Source organism: Daphnia carinata, chromosome 3 (assembly GCF_022539665.2).
Source record: "Daphnia carinata strain CSIRO-1 chromosome 3, CSIRO_AGI_Dcar_HiC_V3, whole genome shotgun sequence".
Classification (NCBI taxonomy): domain Eukaryota; kingdom Metazoa; phylum Arthropoda; class Branchiopoda; order Diplostraca; family Daphniidae; genus Daphnia; species Daphnia carinata.
The window spans coordinates 12,762,390-12,775,411 of NC_081333.1; the positions used below are offsets into that span (position 1 = coordinate 12,762,390).

The window sequence follows — 13,022 nt, forward strand, 5'->3', positions numbered from 1 at the left end:
AATGAAATCTAGGATTTGAAGAAAATTGTAAAAGTGAGAAGGCTATAGCCTTCTCACTTTTTCAATTTTGGCAAAATTTTAGATTTCGCTTTAAATACATGGTTTCGATGCAGAATTGAACCAGCGTCACGTATATGAGGGCTGTTTTCTCGTGGGACTCATAGTTTTTGAATAAAACGTAAAAAACGGTGAAGTTGGGTCGAAAAAATAAGCCCGGGCTTATATTGTCGGGCTTGAATTTTTTTCCTATTAAAAAACAATAGCATTAAATCTAAATAACTATAGATAACTCTGATTCAAAATTTAACAAGGAACACGAAAATGAAATTTGTTTTTACGTAGCGTTAATGGTTTTTGAATTATCAAAGAAGTTTGATGTGTCACCCTAGCGCTGTAGCGTACTGGCGCGCTAGTAATGGTTTCGATTCGCCCACGCACTAATTTTTTATTTTAGATTATTCCGATTTGAAATTGATCACTAACCACGAAAATGGGGTATATTTTAATATTAGGCTTCTACTTTTTTAATTAACCGTAAAATTATTACTCAGATTACTCCAAAACTATAAGCTCTACGTAAAAACAAATTCAATTTTCGTGCTCCTTGGTTAATTTTGAATCAGAATCATCTATAGTTATCTAGATTTAATGCTATTGTTTTTTAATAGCAAAAAAATTTAAGCCCGACAATATAAGCCCGGGCTTATTTTTTAACCCAATTTTTACCGTTTTTTACGTTTTATGCAAAAACTATGAGTCCCACGAGAAAACAGCTCTAATATTCGTGATGCCCGTTCAATTCTGCATCGAAACCATGTATTTAAAGCGAAATCTAAAATTTTGCCAAAATTGAAAAAGTGAGAAGGCTATAGCCTTCTCACTTTTACAATTTTCTTCAAATCCTAGATTTCATTTAAAAAACATTATTCCGATTCGAAATTGATCGCTGATCACGAAAATGGGGTATATTTTTATATCAGGCTTCTACTTTTTGAATTAACCGTAAAAAACAGAAAGTCGGACTTATTTAGTCGGGCTACAAAAATATTTCGATCAGTGAGAGAATTAACTAGAAACCTGACCGTTAGATGGCGATAGCAGTAAAACAGAAAAAAAAGGTCAATATCTTTTATTTTGGGTAAAACGGATTGCCATATGCCATAAATATTTTTTATTTTTGTTTTGGGTAAAACGGATTGCCATACTTAAGCTGCAAAAGCTCGTCGTAACTGTTGCACCTGTCATAATTACCACTGTCTGGTATATACATACAGCCTGGAATAGTTTGACGATTTTTTAAAATATCTTTTTGGTTTTTTTTCACGAAGTCACACATCTCATATTTTAGCGCTTAAAATGGATAGGGATTGCTTAGGTTGTAGGCTTATCAGTGGTTCAGGTACAAATTACACTACAGTGAAATGTATTTATGTGAATTTTCTTTTTTAACAGTATATAAGTCACAGGTTTGATTGGAGCAGCTGCATATATTGCACACCATTCCAATAAATCACAACATAAGTGGAGCCGAATTGTTATGCAACTTGTCAGCATTGGTATGATTTTTTTTTTCAGTTTTCAGTAGCTGGCATTGCAAGATTTTCTCCTTCCCTAGGATTTGCATCAGTAGGTTCAGCAAGACTTCTGAATATATACCCATTTAACATCACTCACAACAGCAAGCATTGAGAATCCAAATAAGAGAACAGGGATGGTTGAAAAGATTCATAAATGTGTCATATTGGCCAGGAGAAAATACACTCAATATCCAACTTTACCAAGCTTAGTGTCAGTTTTAGGATTAGCTGTTAAGGCTTGTACACATACAAGACATTCATTAATTCTGGTTTGGAGCTCTCTTAGGTCATGGATGAACAGATAACGAAGGAGATTAGCAGCATTGCTAACATTAGGAGACTTTAAGTCCAAGCCAAAGCTGATGTTATCAAACTGAACAGGATTTCCAAGGTCTCGTGCTATTGAAGAGGCTTTCAAGGCATCTTTGCTGAACTTTTCTTGGATCAAATTACAAACACCTTCTAATGTCATAAGATGATCAGGATGCCTTGGCACTTGAAGTATGTTAGCCAAATCATTGACTCCAGATTTGAAACTGTCACTCTCAACTACACATAAAGAATATTAGTAAGAAGGATACATATAAATTATACAAGTTCTTACAGTCTAAGTTGTCAAGTGGGTTCAGTTTCTGATGAATTGGTTCCTGAGTCTTTGGATTAGCATTGTAACTTTCTGGGTTTTCGTTGTACTCAAGCTGTACTGCTAGCCCAAGAAGCCAATCTAAAATTTCAGGCCTTGTTCCTTTTGGGAAAGGGCAATCAAGGTCAGTCATATATTGCACAAAAGCTAGATTCCACTGTATAGCAGTTGTGTTTCTAAGTAGTTCTCTGTCTTCAATCTTATAACGGCGGATTTTTTGATCTTCCAGCCACACGATTGTGCTTCGAAATTGATTTTCATCTAGAAAGTATGATCTGTTAACTGTGGAAAAGAAAATAAACAATTTTAAAGAACATATACCGGCTGTGTTTAAAGTATCCGGATTAGGGAAGCCAAGAGCTTGCAATTTACGCTTGAACATTTTGAACAGATCTGAGTTTAAAAATTTGGAGGCCTAGAATGTTTGAAAAGAAGTTCACAGTATTTTATCCAGTTGTTTCTTAGTTATTCGAAATAAGAAATAATTGATATGATATGATAAAAAACGAAATAAACGTACTAAACGCGTAAACAGGTTATCGGAATCGTTGTGCTAGAAAATTCGTCTGCTGGTTTCCATTGCCAAATTAGAAAAAAACTTTCTGCTTAATCATTTACGATCTACGAATTACGAAACTTTGATTAGTCGATTACTAGGACTGGAAATTTGAAAATGAGTAAGTTTGAAACATTGAAACATTAAACGTTAAAATTCTTTCCCGCTTTTTTTCACAGCAAACCGTCTATTAACTTATGAGATCAACACCATTAAAAAAAGGATAAACGACTAACGAGGTAACGACATAAAATAAAACAATTACCAGTAGGTTTCTAAGGTTGCTACATAATACTGTTGACGAAATACGGAGAGGAAAAATCACAACAAACGTTGTTAAATACTGAACATGGGCGATAACCGGTTAGATTTTAAGGGGACGGCATGCAGTTTAGACGCTCAAAAGCAGCTTTCTCCAGTTCTTCTCGATGATCCGGATGGGCGATGCGAATTAGTTCGAATGCGCGTTGGCGCAAGTTTTTACCGAACAAATTTGTATAACCGTATTCGGTTACAACATAATGGACGTGCGCACGGGTGGTAACAATTCCAGCTCCTATTTTCGTAGTAACGTAGATTAAACATTGGGTTTGAAAAACGTTATTAAACGGTAGAATTCAATGAGCTGTAATACCTTGTTTCAAAAATGGAACAATTTTGGATTCGCCCTTTTTGGTGCTAGACGGTAATGCCAAAATTGGCTTACCACCATCTGGACAAATAGCTGCTCCACGTAGAAAATCAACCTGTCCACCGACACCTAGTAAATCCATAATTACTGCTTAAAATTTTCTATTAAAGGCCTCTTTGATAAACGTCTTACCAGAATACATTCTAGTTCCAATGGAGTCGCTTACAACTTGACCGGTTAAATCAATCTCGATGCACGAATTGATGGCTGTAACCTTGGGATTTTGAGCGATCAATGAAGACGAATTAACCCATTGGACGTCACCCATAACTGCAAGTTAATGTTGAAAGCTCTTTGTTAATAAAGAATTCTACGTGAGTATGCGAATTGAGTACCTATGAATGGGTTGTTGTCAAGAAAATCGTAAAGCCTTCGGGACCCCAGACAGAAACTACCCACAATCTTGCCAGGTAGTATCTTTTTTTGGGCATTAGTGATGCAACCAGCTTCAACTAAATCCACCACACCATCACTAAACATTTCCGAGTGTATTCCCAGATCGGTATGGCTCTTTAGCGACGAAAGTACGGCGTCAGGGATATTCCCAATACCTGGATAATTCAACTGAGAAATAAAGAAAAGAACTCACTTTTGTAGCAAACAAAGAAAAAAGAAAGCTACCCATTTGTAGCGTGGCCCCATTATCAACCAGATTGTCGGCAATCAATCGACCAATTGCGTTTTCGATTGGACTGATTTTTGCTGGAGGTCTTTGTGGAAGCTCTTCATCTACGTTGACGATGCAGTCCAAATGGGAAACGTGGATTGTCCCATCACCAAAGGTTCTCGGAATTTTTGGATTAATTTGGCCTATGATGTACTTGGCATTTTTTACGGCAGACCGCGTCACGTCCACACTGGGACCAAAGCTGCAGAAACCATGCTGATCAGGCGGAGAAACCTAAAAATAACACTCTCACTTAAGTTCTCATTATATTGTTGTAATAGTTATTTTCTTACATTGATTAGGGCAACATCTAGTTGAATGATCTTCCGCTGAAACAACAGTGGTATCTCAGAGAGAAAGATGGGTACAAAATCAGCCCTACCAGTGTTGACTGCCTCCCTAGCATTGGCACCAATGAAGAAGGAATTATCACGGAATATGCCTGAAAAAAAAAAAAGATTGATACCATTTATGCAAACACAATTGCAAGAATATTGAGGTGTTGAGTTTACCACTGTACTCTGGTTTCAAGTACTCCATTGCTCCTTCAATATGGATGTGACATACTGTGACTCTCTCCAGTCTATTTTGCTTTCCATGGTTAGCTAATGCAGCTAGAAGCTTTGATGGAGTAGCTGCTGCGCTGTGAACAAAAATGTTGTCACCAGACTTGACAACCTTTATGGCATCTTCTGCAGAAGCAGTGATTGGTGCTCGTGGCAATGGATGAAACGGTTCAGTAGCATAAGTATAATACTTCCTTATAATTTCATTTTTAAATCTTCTAAAAACACCGCTAAGATGCATTGTTATGATCACACGATTCACTATGGACGTCGTTAACAAAAAATGTTTGACTAGTTAAAGATCTAGGGTCTATGTGATACTACGAATTACTACAAGAATGGAACGAGATAAAAGCTAAACAGTGAGGTAAAACCAACAACGGAAGTTCTGACTAGTAAAATTTCAAAATAATCTGTGTTCTCGGAGGCGAACCTTTGTCATTTATATAGTCACGTAGCTGTGAAAGGTTATTAAGCAGCCGGCTGATCTATTTCGAGGCCTTCACGTTTGTTTACGTCGTGGCTTGTTTCCATTAACGCTAGATGCCACTTTCTTGCAGCGGTTTTTCGATTTTTTCGATTTTCTTCAGCCCGCTTTTTTATAAATTAATTTTCCACGAGTTCGCAAAAAACCCCACTTTTTCAGGCTATTAATTAGGCACTTGTTATTGTTTCACCATTGCTTGCTGGCACCATCTATAGGAAAAATCTTAAGTTGTAAATTACAACTTCTGATACAGACCCCCTAGTCTAGCTGCCTGTCTCCTCCCATTGTTCGTATTCGAAATTGATTGCCGATCACGGAGAACGGGCTTATTTTGACATCGAGCTAAATAAAATTTAAAAAAGCGAAGGGAAATACCTAAAAAATGATCGAGATGACTTGCGGAGTTGCCAAATAAACGGTCAACCATGGAGGACAAGTTGTCTATACAAAAATGGGTCAAACGGCGTTCCGTACTGTGCTCACAATTAAAAGTCGTTTTATAAATTTAGATATCAATACATTCTTTTGGTGTTTCTGCATAAAAAAGGAATATAAGTTAGTGAATACAGTTCACTGTTTAATTTTACTTTAATGTACTTCCAAAATTATATTCTTGCCCCTTTTGACTGCAATAGTGACGATTTCAGCTGCAGCGCTTTATAACCCTGCGTTTCACGGTATATTAACGTTGTTGAAACATCTTCTAAGTGGGTCGGGGCAAGCTAGTGACTAAGGATTTTTCCTTAGTACAATAGGCGACTGAGTGTAGAATGAAACATGGTGCGCTGTAAAAGAGAGATCTGCTCACGCAGTACCTTTCATTAGACATTCTAGTCATGCAGCCGGCTCGAACAAGCAGTTGGTTTCACTGTGTTGCATGTGAGTCGTGGTAAGCGTCATGGAGCTGTATCGTCCGGATGGCCTAGTTCTGGAGGCAGATGCGGAATTGTCGATGATCATCTTCTGTGGTGGATGGTCCCCCATCCACTACTATGATATTCTATCATGGTGACACGTGACTATGTGAGAACAGTTCGGTCTGTCAGATCCAGCAAGGTTCAGATTCATCGGGGTCAGGTAACTGCTGAGAGCCGGGTGGGAGATACCCGGTAAACTCAAAAGATCCTGTGGCGACTATTACGCTCACACTACGGTAGTCTAACTGTTGCGATTTAAGTTACACGAGCAAGTCCCTTCCCTTTTTTTCCCTCAAAGTATGGGGTATATCAGGGTAAAAGTTCGTTATTAATTGTCAGTAAATTTAAAATTACAATCGAAATTTAAACACAATTACATCGATTTTACCCTCACTTGCTTACATTCATAGCTATTCTTTCTTCATTCCGGATTTTCTTAAAGGAAAAAGAAAACATCGCCTATAAAAAAGGAAAAGAAAATTTCATTTTATGAATTAAATTTCGATAGCACATGACCTCACCCCTAATATAAGCAGTAGCAGTAGTGGAACAGACAGTTGCAAATCGGGTTTATGAAGGGTGGCGCCTCCCCACAGCGGACCCAGGATCAATCCAGAGAACGTTGCAAGCCGACGGAATCCTTGTGCAATGCCTTAAAAATAGTAAACCTTTAAGTGTAAACTCGAGTTAAAAACTTAATTAAAGAAACCTTGGACGCGAAGAGAGACGCATTTGGATAACAAGGATGTGGTACCAACGGCAGCAACAGGGAATCCAACGTACAGAAACATAACTCCTATTAGCAGGACAGGCATCTTGTCCGTATCTCCTGCAAGGCGTTCAGTAAAGGGCAACTTCGCTTGATTACGCATGAAACGCACCGAGACAATATACCTGGCTGAATACGAGGGAGCCAAATGAGACACCAGGTGAAGCCGAGTATGTGCATCAACCAGCCAAATAGCACGAGATATGTATCGGTGGTCCATTTTGTCGTTACAGACACTAATAAATAGATTGCAATGGAAAAACCTCCTCCAACCTATGAGAAAACATCAAGGAGGTGATTTCTTAAAGATAGCTTCTTACAGTTTACCATATAAACTAAGCTGGTTTCGAAGCTGGTGTAGTCGAAAAGCCTTGAAAACAGGGGAGGAATTATAGTCTGTCAAAATCAAAAGAACTCATTCAGCAATTTGCAGCTATCACGCGGAAAGAAAAAAAGACAATTACCTCTATAGAAACTTGACCAAAGAACAGTATTGCTGTCATACCGAATAGTACGACGGTATCGTCATGGAGAAATTCTGAAAAAAAAATTTAATAACAAATACGTTGAATATCTTTTTGTATAAAAAGGTTTTACCATTTATATAGGTTGAATATGTGGCAGGATGTGGGGCGGTCTCTCTATTGAAATTTTCTTCAATGAAATACCATCTACGGGCTGCAATGCTTGGCTGGTCATCCTCTTGGGCCAGAATCGTTTCACGGCTAGTACTCAGTTCTATCGAATGCCCATCCATAGATTCCCTTACATCCAAACCGTTGTGCTCTTTCCTTAGCATTTCGTACTTGTACTCGACATCAAGGTTCTGATACAAAGCAAGAACAAACATGAGGAAGCAAATCCACAGAACGGCCATAAAGAGTCCGGGTGCGTTAAATGGCTGCACGACAAGTGCACCACCGAACAAGGTGAAGTTGAAATACTCTAGAATGATCTGAAAACCTGGACCTATGAAACTCAAACAAGCGTATGAAATCGGCTGTAAATTAAACCTGAAAATCATTTACCGTACCAATGAGGAGTCCAACTTGTCTAAGGCCGCTGCACACAGATAAAACTGATGTCCTCTCCCTAGAAGAAGTTGTTCGACACACTTCTGCTAATAATGCTGCTCCTGCACCACTCCCCAAACCTAGAAAATAGAATTTACAGTCTAGCGCTTCTACTTAAATAGATGCCTTATTTGTACCGCAAAGGACGCGACCCATGATTACATAAACCACCGATCCACCAATTAGATACATTGTGTTTCCAAGAATCATGGCTAACACGGCAGTGACAACGATATTCTTTGTTTTCGACGGAAACGAGTCTGCAAGTCGTCCTCCAATCAATCCGGCAATGGCAGCAGAAGCACTGAAACCTTTAAAATACCATTAAATATCTGAACCAAACCTTAATCTGCAGATGGCGATGCGTTTTTCAACCTGACCTGAAACGGTGACACCCAGCAAATACTCTTGATTGGCTCCTAAAAACATCAAGTACCGCCAGGCTGTTGGTAAAATTATGGCTACAAAAGGAAACAATTTGTTACGATAACTTACACAATTATAGTACAATGAATCATTTTTAAACTACCATTTTCTAATCCAGTCAAAAACAAATAACTTGCCACAGTAGCAAAAGCTAGCACACGCTTTGTCCGAAATTGCATTATTTTTATCTATTTAAGAAATCGAGCAACGTATTGGAAAAACTGCACCTGGAGTATGGCCGATTGCCCTTGTCTGAGCTGTGACTGGGAAAATTCTGTTTTTTTTCTTCTACTGCTTTGTTTCTTGGCAAAAAACAGTCTCGAGAGAAAACCCCATTTCATTTGAGGGTTAGATCTGATTAGATTTAACCCTGAAATGACCTTCTGTTTTACATCCTCCATATTCCTTTGTAATTATCTAGTAGATAATGATTTTCCCAATATAGCCACGGTTGAGAAAGAAAGGTGGAATACTGTAAATTCTATTGACAATTTATTGAATCGTGAGAACGCACAAAAGGAAAATAAACAATCTTCTCACAGCCGGTGTCACTTATTTAAGACTGCTGACCCAACTGAAGCAAACGCAGCGCTTTTTGCAAGTTGTCTATAGCAGTAGGTACATCTTCATAAGTCAAAGCACTCGAAGCGTATTTGCAATGTTTTTGCGCTTGGGCTATTTGTTCCGGAGTGACTAGAAGACTGCTGGTCTCTTGCACGTATGTGGGAACGGAGGAAGGTGGAGTGTCTGGTTTAGGTGGGACACTTATGGTCGGTCGAACGCCATCTTGTACATGAAAATGGCCTGGTTCCTAAAGAAAAAGTTAAATTTTCATGAAAATTTATTGCGTTTTGTTTGATAATCGTAATTTCATTACCGGCCTGAGGTCCGAAGAAAAACCATATTCTAGATTTTCTGAGTCATTGATAAGCTGTTCATCTGGTTTGGGTGCTGGTTCTGAAGGCTTCTCACCAGAATTCAAGCAATTGTGAAGATGTGCTGCACGCCATTTAGCATATCTATAATTAAGATGTTAAATGGCAATGCACAAAAAAAAAAAATAAGTGTTGGAAATCACTTTTTTTGTTGGGCCACATCTTCATTGAGTTCACCAAAAACAGAGCACACATCAAGCAGCATTCCAGCAGAGTAGAATGCTTTGACCACATTCCTAAAACATTATAAAACAGGTGTGTTATTGTGACTATGTAATAAATATCATATAATACTCATAACTTGTTATAATGCTTATGACGGTCTTCAGTATCTGCCCAATTAAAAAGCTTTATTGCCACATTCTCCAAGTGAGCTTGTGCAACAATTTCATCAGAGACTGTCTGGAAGTGGAAAATTTTTATGTTGCTAGTTGTATGTAAGACACAATTAACTTACCTCATTTGATTTCATATTTTGTTTGGCTTTTTCCAACCAATCCATCAAAGCAAGTAAAAATGAAAGGTCTTCTTTTTCTTTTTTAATAGAAAGTCCTGTTTGTAGGGCATGCAATCGGCCTGGAGTAAACAAAATCGAAAAAGCAATTAGCCAACCTGGAACAAGAGTTCGACCACTGACAGTAAATCATTACACCAATAACTAATGGAAGGGTCTCTGGTTTCGTAATCCATTGCAATCTTAAGGTAATGTTGAATGCTTTTAAGATTCGATGGCAAGGGTGGTAAAGTCGGAGAGGCCATGGTGAGTAGACCGCACGATTTGTGTTTGGACGTAAACGTATTTAATCACATCTATGTCCATATGTGGGATGTCAACATTAATCAACTGCGTTGCCACAAAATTTTTTATTAGAATAAATAATTTTGAACTTGATCTACTCACTTTGCGATTGATTTTAATTTCTTAAACCAAAATCGGGATTTACGTTGGATTGTTCTAGAATATATTTCAATGATAATAAGAAATCAATTGTTGTAGTCATGGTTACAGCTTGCAGTGCGGGAAAACAAATGCCTTCATAATTGCATAGCTCACTGTGCATGATGGTTTTAAAAGGTGTTTTTGCAGTTCTCGTTCCAACAAGATTTCTTACCTTGTTAGCTCATTTTTTTATTCTTGTATGCCTTCTTTGGGATAAAGTAAGCAGTCATCTACTAGTCAATTTTATCAACGGAAGTTATCTTTTTTATCAACTAATTTACACAGGAAGACAACTTGCGTTTGTGTTTGCTCAAGTACAACTCGGAGTACGCCAATTACTTCAACAATGAGTAAAATGGAAAAATTTTTACGCCACAATTTCTTTTCTAAGACATACATCAGTTTGTTCTATGCAGATACGTCATCAGCTTGGCGTTAAGTTTAGGCTCAGTCACAGTCGAATTTTTCGGATTCCTGTCCGGCATATCGATGTTCTCCGAGCTGCATTGTCTGCTATGTACGTTGTTATAATTCTTACACTTTGAAATACTTTTATTACCTAATTTCCTTTGTTTATTACATCTTTATTTAGCGAGTGCATGTCATACTGTTGCTGCGTTCACTTGGTCAATATCTTATATTGAGCAATGGGATTGCTCTATCCCCTACAGCTGGTACATTTTTGTTGTGTGTGTCGGAATTCCATTGTTGTCCGAACTGACCTTGCTCATGGGTTTCATACGACGTGTTAGTAGTTCGCGTTGATTGTCATTTTAAAATTAAGCAAACCATTCAGAGGTACGTATGAAAGCAGTACACGAATTAACCATCTTCAAGTCCCTGCAGCTCAATATCGAGAAATCTTTCATTGCTGGCATCGGCTCTACTACGATTCGGTTCGACAGTGGTCTACTACGTTTTTTCTGCCCTTTTTGACAATCCAGAATTGTTTCTATCCTTTAAGGGAATTTAAAACAATCAAATTTTGAACAGACGAGATTTGATTTTGTTTAGTTTTAGAAATGTACGAAAGGTAGGAACATACAGCAAAAATAACGAAAAAAGGAGAAGAATTCCAGTACGTTTGGGACGGTCTTCAAATGTTGTCACATGAACATGTCGTGTGATCCGGGAGGAGGGAGATGATCGAAATCAGGATCCCCAAATCCACCACCTCTTGGTCTAGGTTCCCTCACAGGAGGAGTAGTGCCAATTGGTCCAAACGGATCGAAGCGTGCGCCAGGCGGTACAGCACCTAATGTAAAGAACGGTAAATTTTTAAAGCTCGATTAATTTTACTCTTGTTTCTAGAATAACACGGAAATTGCTATCCACATTTTCATCCTTAGTTTTCTCAAAAACTATAGACAAAACTTTCCTTATTTTACAAAGGCAAACTTGATTGCCATAGGTATAATATAGTTTCCAAATACGGGCTTTTCACTAACAAAGTACCTCGAGGAAGATTTCCTGGTATGCCAGGCTGAGGTCGCCATCCGCCCATATGACGTGGATCCATGAGCATTCCACCCCCAACACCTCGTCCTAATGGATCAAGATCCCCACCTCCAACAGCAAAGGGATCCGGAAAAGAGCTATTTGGCGTTTATTTCGATGTACGGCAAATAAATTAAGAAATTAACTATTATTCAGAGACTTGCCTCCTTGAAGGCATTTCAGCTGGAGGCCTTTGCGCTTTCTCAATGATGGCTGGAGATGCACCAGATTTTTCTGGTTCCACTTTCTCCACAAATGGAATCACCAACTCTTTGAGAATTAGATTATACAATTTAACTTTATCCTTGAATGCTTCTCTATATGACTGGAAAACACTTCCAATTACAGTGTCTGTTTCCAGCACTACATTTGTTACTTTCTCATCCTTCATTCGCTAAAAACAATTTTGATACAGGTATTATAGATATCATCAAACAATACAGAAATATTTCTATTTTACCACAAATGTAAGGGCAATTTCTCCATCGATAATCACTGCTTTCATCACATGCAACTGCCCATTTTTTACATATTGTAGTTCATAAACATTGTCCTTGTTCCATGTTTCAGGAAGTATCTCTTTTCCTTCGACATCTCCAACATTCAGTTGGCCCTGTAAGAAAGATAAATTATCACAACATGGGAAGATTATTCTTTTCCACGTACCTCTTTAGAATGCAAAACAAGAAAGCCATTGCGTAAAAGCATCCAGTGAAGGAAAGTTACGATGCAGTCTTCTTTTTTTAAAGGTCGCGAAGTATGGAAAGTTGACTCGAGCCACGAAAAATCCATTTTTTAAATTTAACTCTTTTGCTGAAACCGTCAGGCTAATTTAAAAGCCACAAAAAGCAGGTTATGAAACGACGTTTAGCCTTCGCACAACATACGGCATGAGACCTGTAGACTAGGAAGGCCAAAGCAAAACAAAAACGTTGACTGACAACAAACCTAACGAAACATTCACCGTTGCCAAATGCCGTCTTTCCCATCAAGAAATCACAATTTGGAATTTTAAAAGAATACTGAATACCGAAACATCTGAAATTTTACAGGACGAAAAATTTAGACCTGGACACTACCCAACATAAAAATGGGCAAATAGACAGGAAGACAGCTCAATCACCTGTTAATCTTCGGCATTCGAACAGCGCCATAACACAATAGTCTACAGAATGAAAAATCACACTGCATGTCCAATATACTACCAACCAATTGGACACTTCTATTCAACCATATTATCATAGACACGACCAGCTAATATTTGACTGTCACTAAGTT

At 38.1% G+C, this 13,022-nt stretch overlaps 5 protein-coding genes and 1 long non-coding RNA gene across 6 annotated transcripts; 2 read left to right on the forward strand and 4 right to left on the reverse strand.

Moving 5' to 3' along the window:
* Positions 1-1,279: 1,279 nt before the first annotated feature.
* On the forward strand, positions 1,280-1,767 carry LOC130698453 (uncharacterized). Its single transcript, XR_009003284.1, has 3 exons — positions 1,280-1,399; positions 1,467-1,556; positions 1,616-1,767. It is a non-coding gene; the product is annotated as an uncharacterized LOC130698453 (long non-coding RNA).
* On the reverse strand, positions 1,712-2,776 carry LOC130698442 (RNA transcription, translation and transport factor protein-like). Its single transcript, XM_057521087.1, has 4 exons — positions 2,741-2,776; positions 2,542-2,635; positions 2,182-2,481; positions 1,712-2,126 (listed from the first exon to the last, which is right to left on the reverse strand). Exons 2-4 carry the CDS (start codon positions 2,600-2,602, stop codon positions 1,762-1,764), a joined length of 726 nt encoding a protein of 241 aa, XP_057377070.1. The 5' UTR covers positions 2,603-2,635; positions 2,741-2,776; the 3' UTR covers positions 1,712-1,761.
* Positions 2,777-2,945: 169 nt separating this feature from the next.
* LOC130698434 (4-hydroxybutyrate coenzyme A transferase-like) lies at positions 2,946-5,179 on the reverse strand. Its single transcript, XM_057521074.2, has 7 exons — positions 4,647-5,179; positions 4,428-4,576; positions 4,089-4,368; positions 3,803-4,018; positions 3,600-3,737; positions 3,411-3,536; positions 2,946-3,332 (listed from the first exon to the last, which is right to left on the reverse strand). The coding sequence occupies exons 1-7, from the start codon at positions 4,939-4,941 to the stop codon at positions 3,148-3,150; spliced, it is 1,389 nt and encodes a 462-aa protein (XP_057377057.1). The 5' UTR covers positions 4,942-5,179; the 3' UTR covers positions 2,946-3,147.
* A 1,291-nt stretch (positions 5,180-6,470) lies between these two features.
* Positions 6,471-8,790, reverse strand: LOC130698432 (uncharacterized). Its single transcript, XM_057521073.2, has 11 exons — positions 8,476-8,790; positions 8,327-8,407; positions 8,084-8,257; positions 7,907-8,026; positions 7,471-7,842; positions 7,338-7,411; positions 7,201-7,269; positions 6,999-7,146; positions 6,814-6,933; positions 6,626-6,756; positions 6,471-6,563 (listed from the first exon to the last, which is right to left on the reverse strand). Exons 1-11 carry the CDS (start codon positions 8,549-8,551, stop codon positions 6,495-6,497), a joined length of 1,434 nt encoding a protein of 477 aa, XP_057377056.1. The 5' UTR covers positions 8,552-8,790; the 3' UTR covers positions 6,471-6,494.
* A 47-nt stretch (positions 8,791-8,837) lies between these two features.
* LOC130698451 (uncharacterized) lies at positions 8,838-12,673 on the reverse strand. The gene is made up of 10 exons (XM_057521099.2): positions 12,411-12,673; positions 12,205-12,357; positions 11,909-12,138; positions 11,703-11,842; positions 11,422-11,502; positions 9,765-9,883; positions 9,609-9,709; positions 9,451-9,543; positions 9,250-9,391; positions 8,838-9,183 (listed from the first exon to the last, which is right to left on the reverse strand). The coding sequence occupies exons 1-10, from the start codon at positions 12,534-12,536 to the stop codon at positions 8,929-8,931; spliced, it is 1,440 nt and encodes a 479-aa protein (XP_057377082.1). The 5' UTR covers positions 12,537-12,673; the 3' UTR covers positions 8,838-8,928.
* Positions 10,353-11,272, forward strand: LOC130698445 (transmembrane protein 107-like). Its single transcript, XM_057521090.2, has 4 exons — positions 10,353-10,465; positions 10,533-10,597; positions 10,664-10,764; positions 10,840-11,272. The coding sequence occupies exons 1-4, from the start codon at positions 10,367-10,369 to the stop codon at positions 11,010-11,012; spliced, it is 438 nt and encodes a 145-aa protein (XP_057377073.1). The 5' UTR covers positions 10,353-10,366; the 3' UTR covers positions 11,013-11,272.
* Positions 12,674-13,022: the final 349 nt, after the last annotated feature.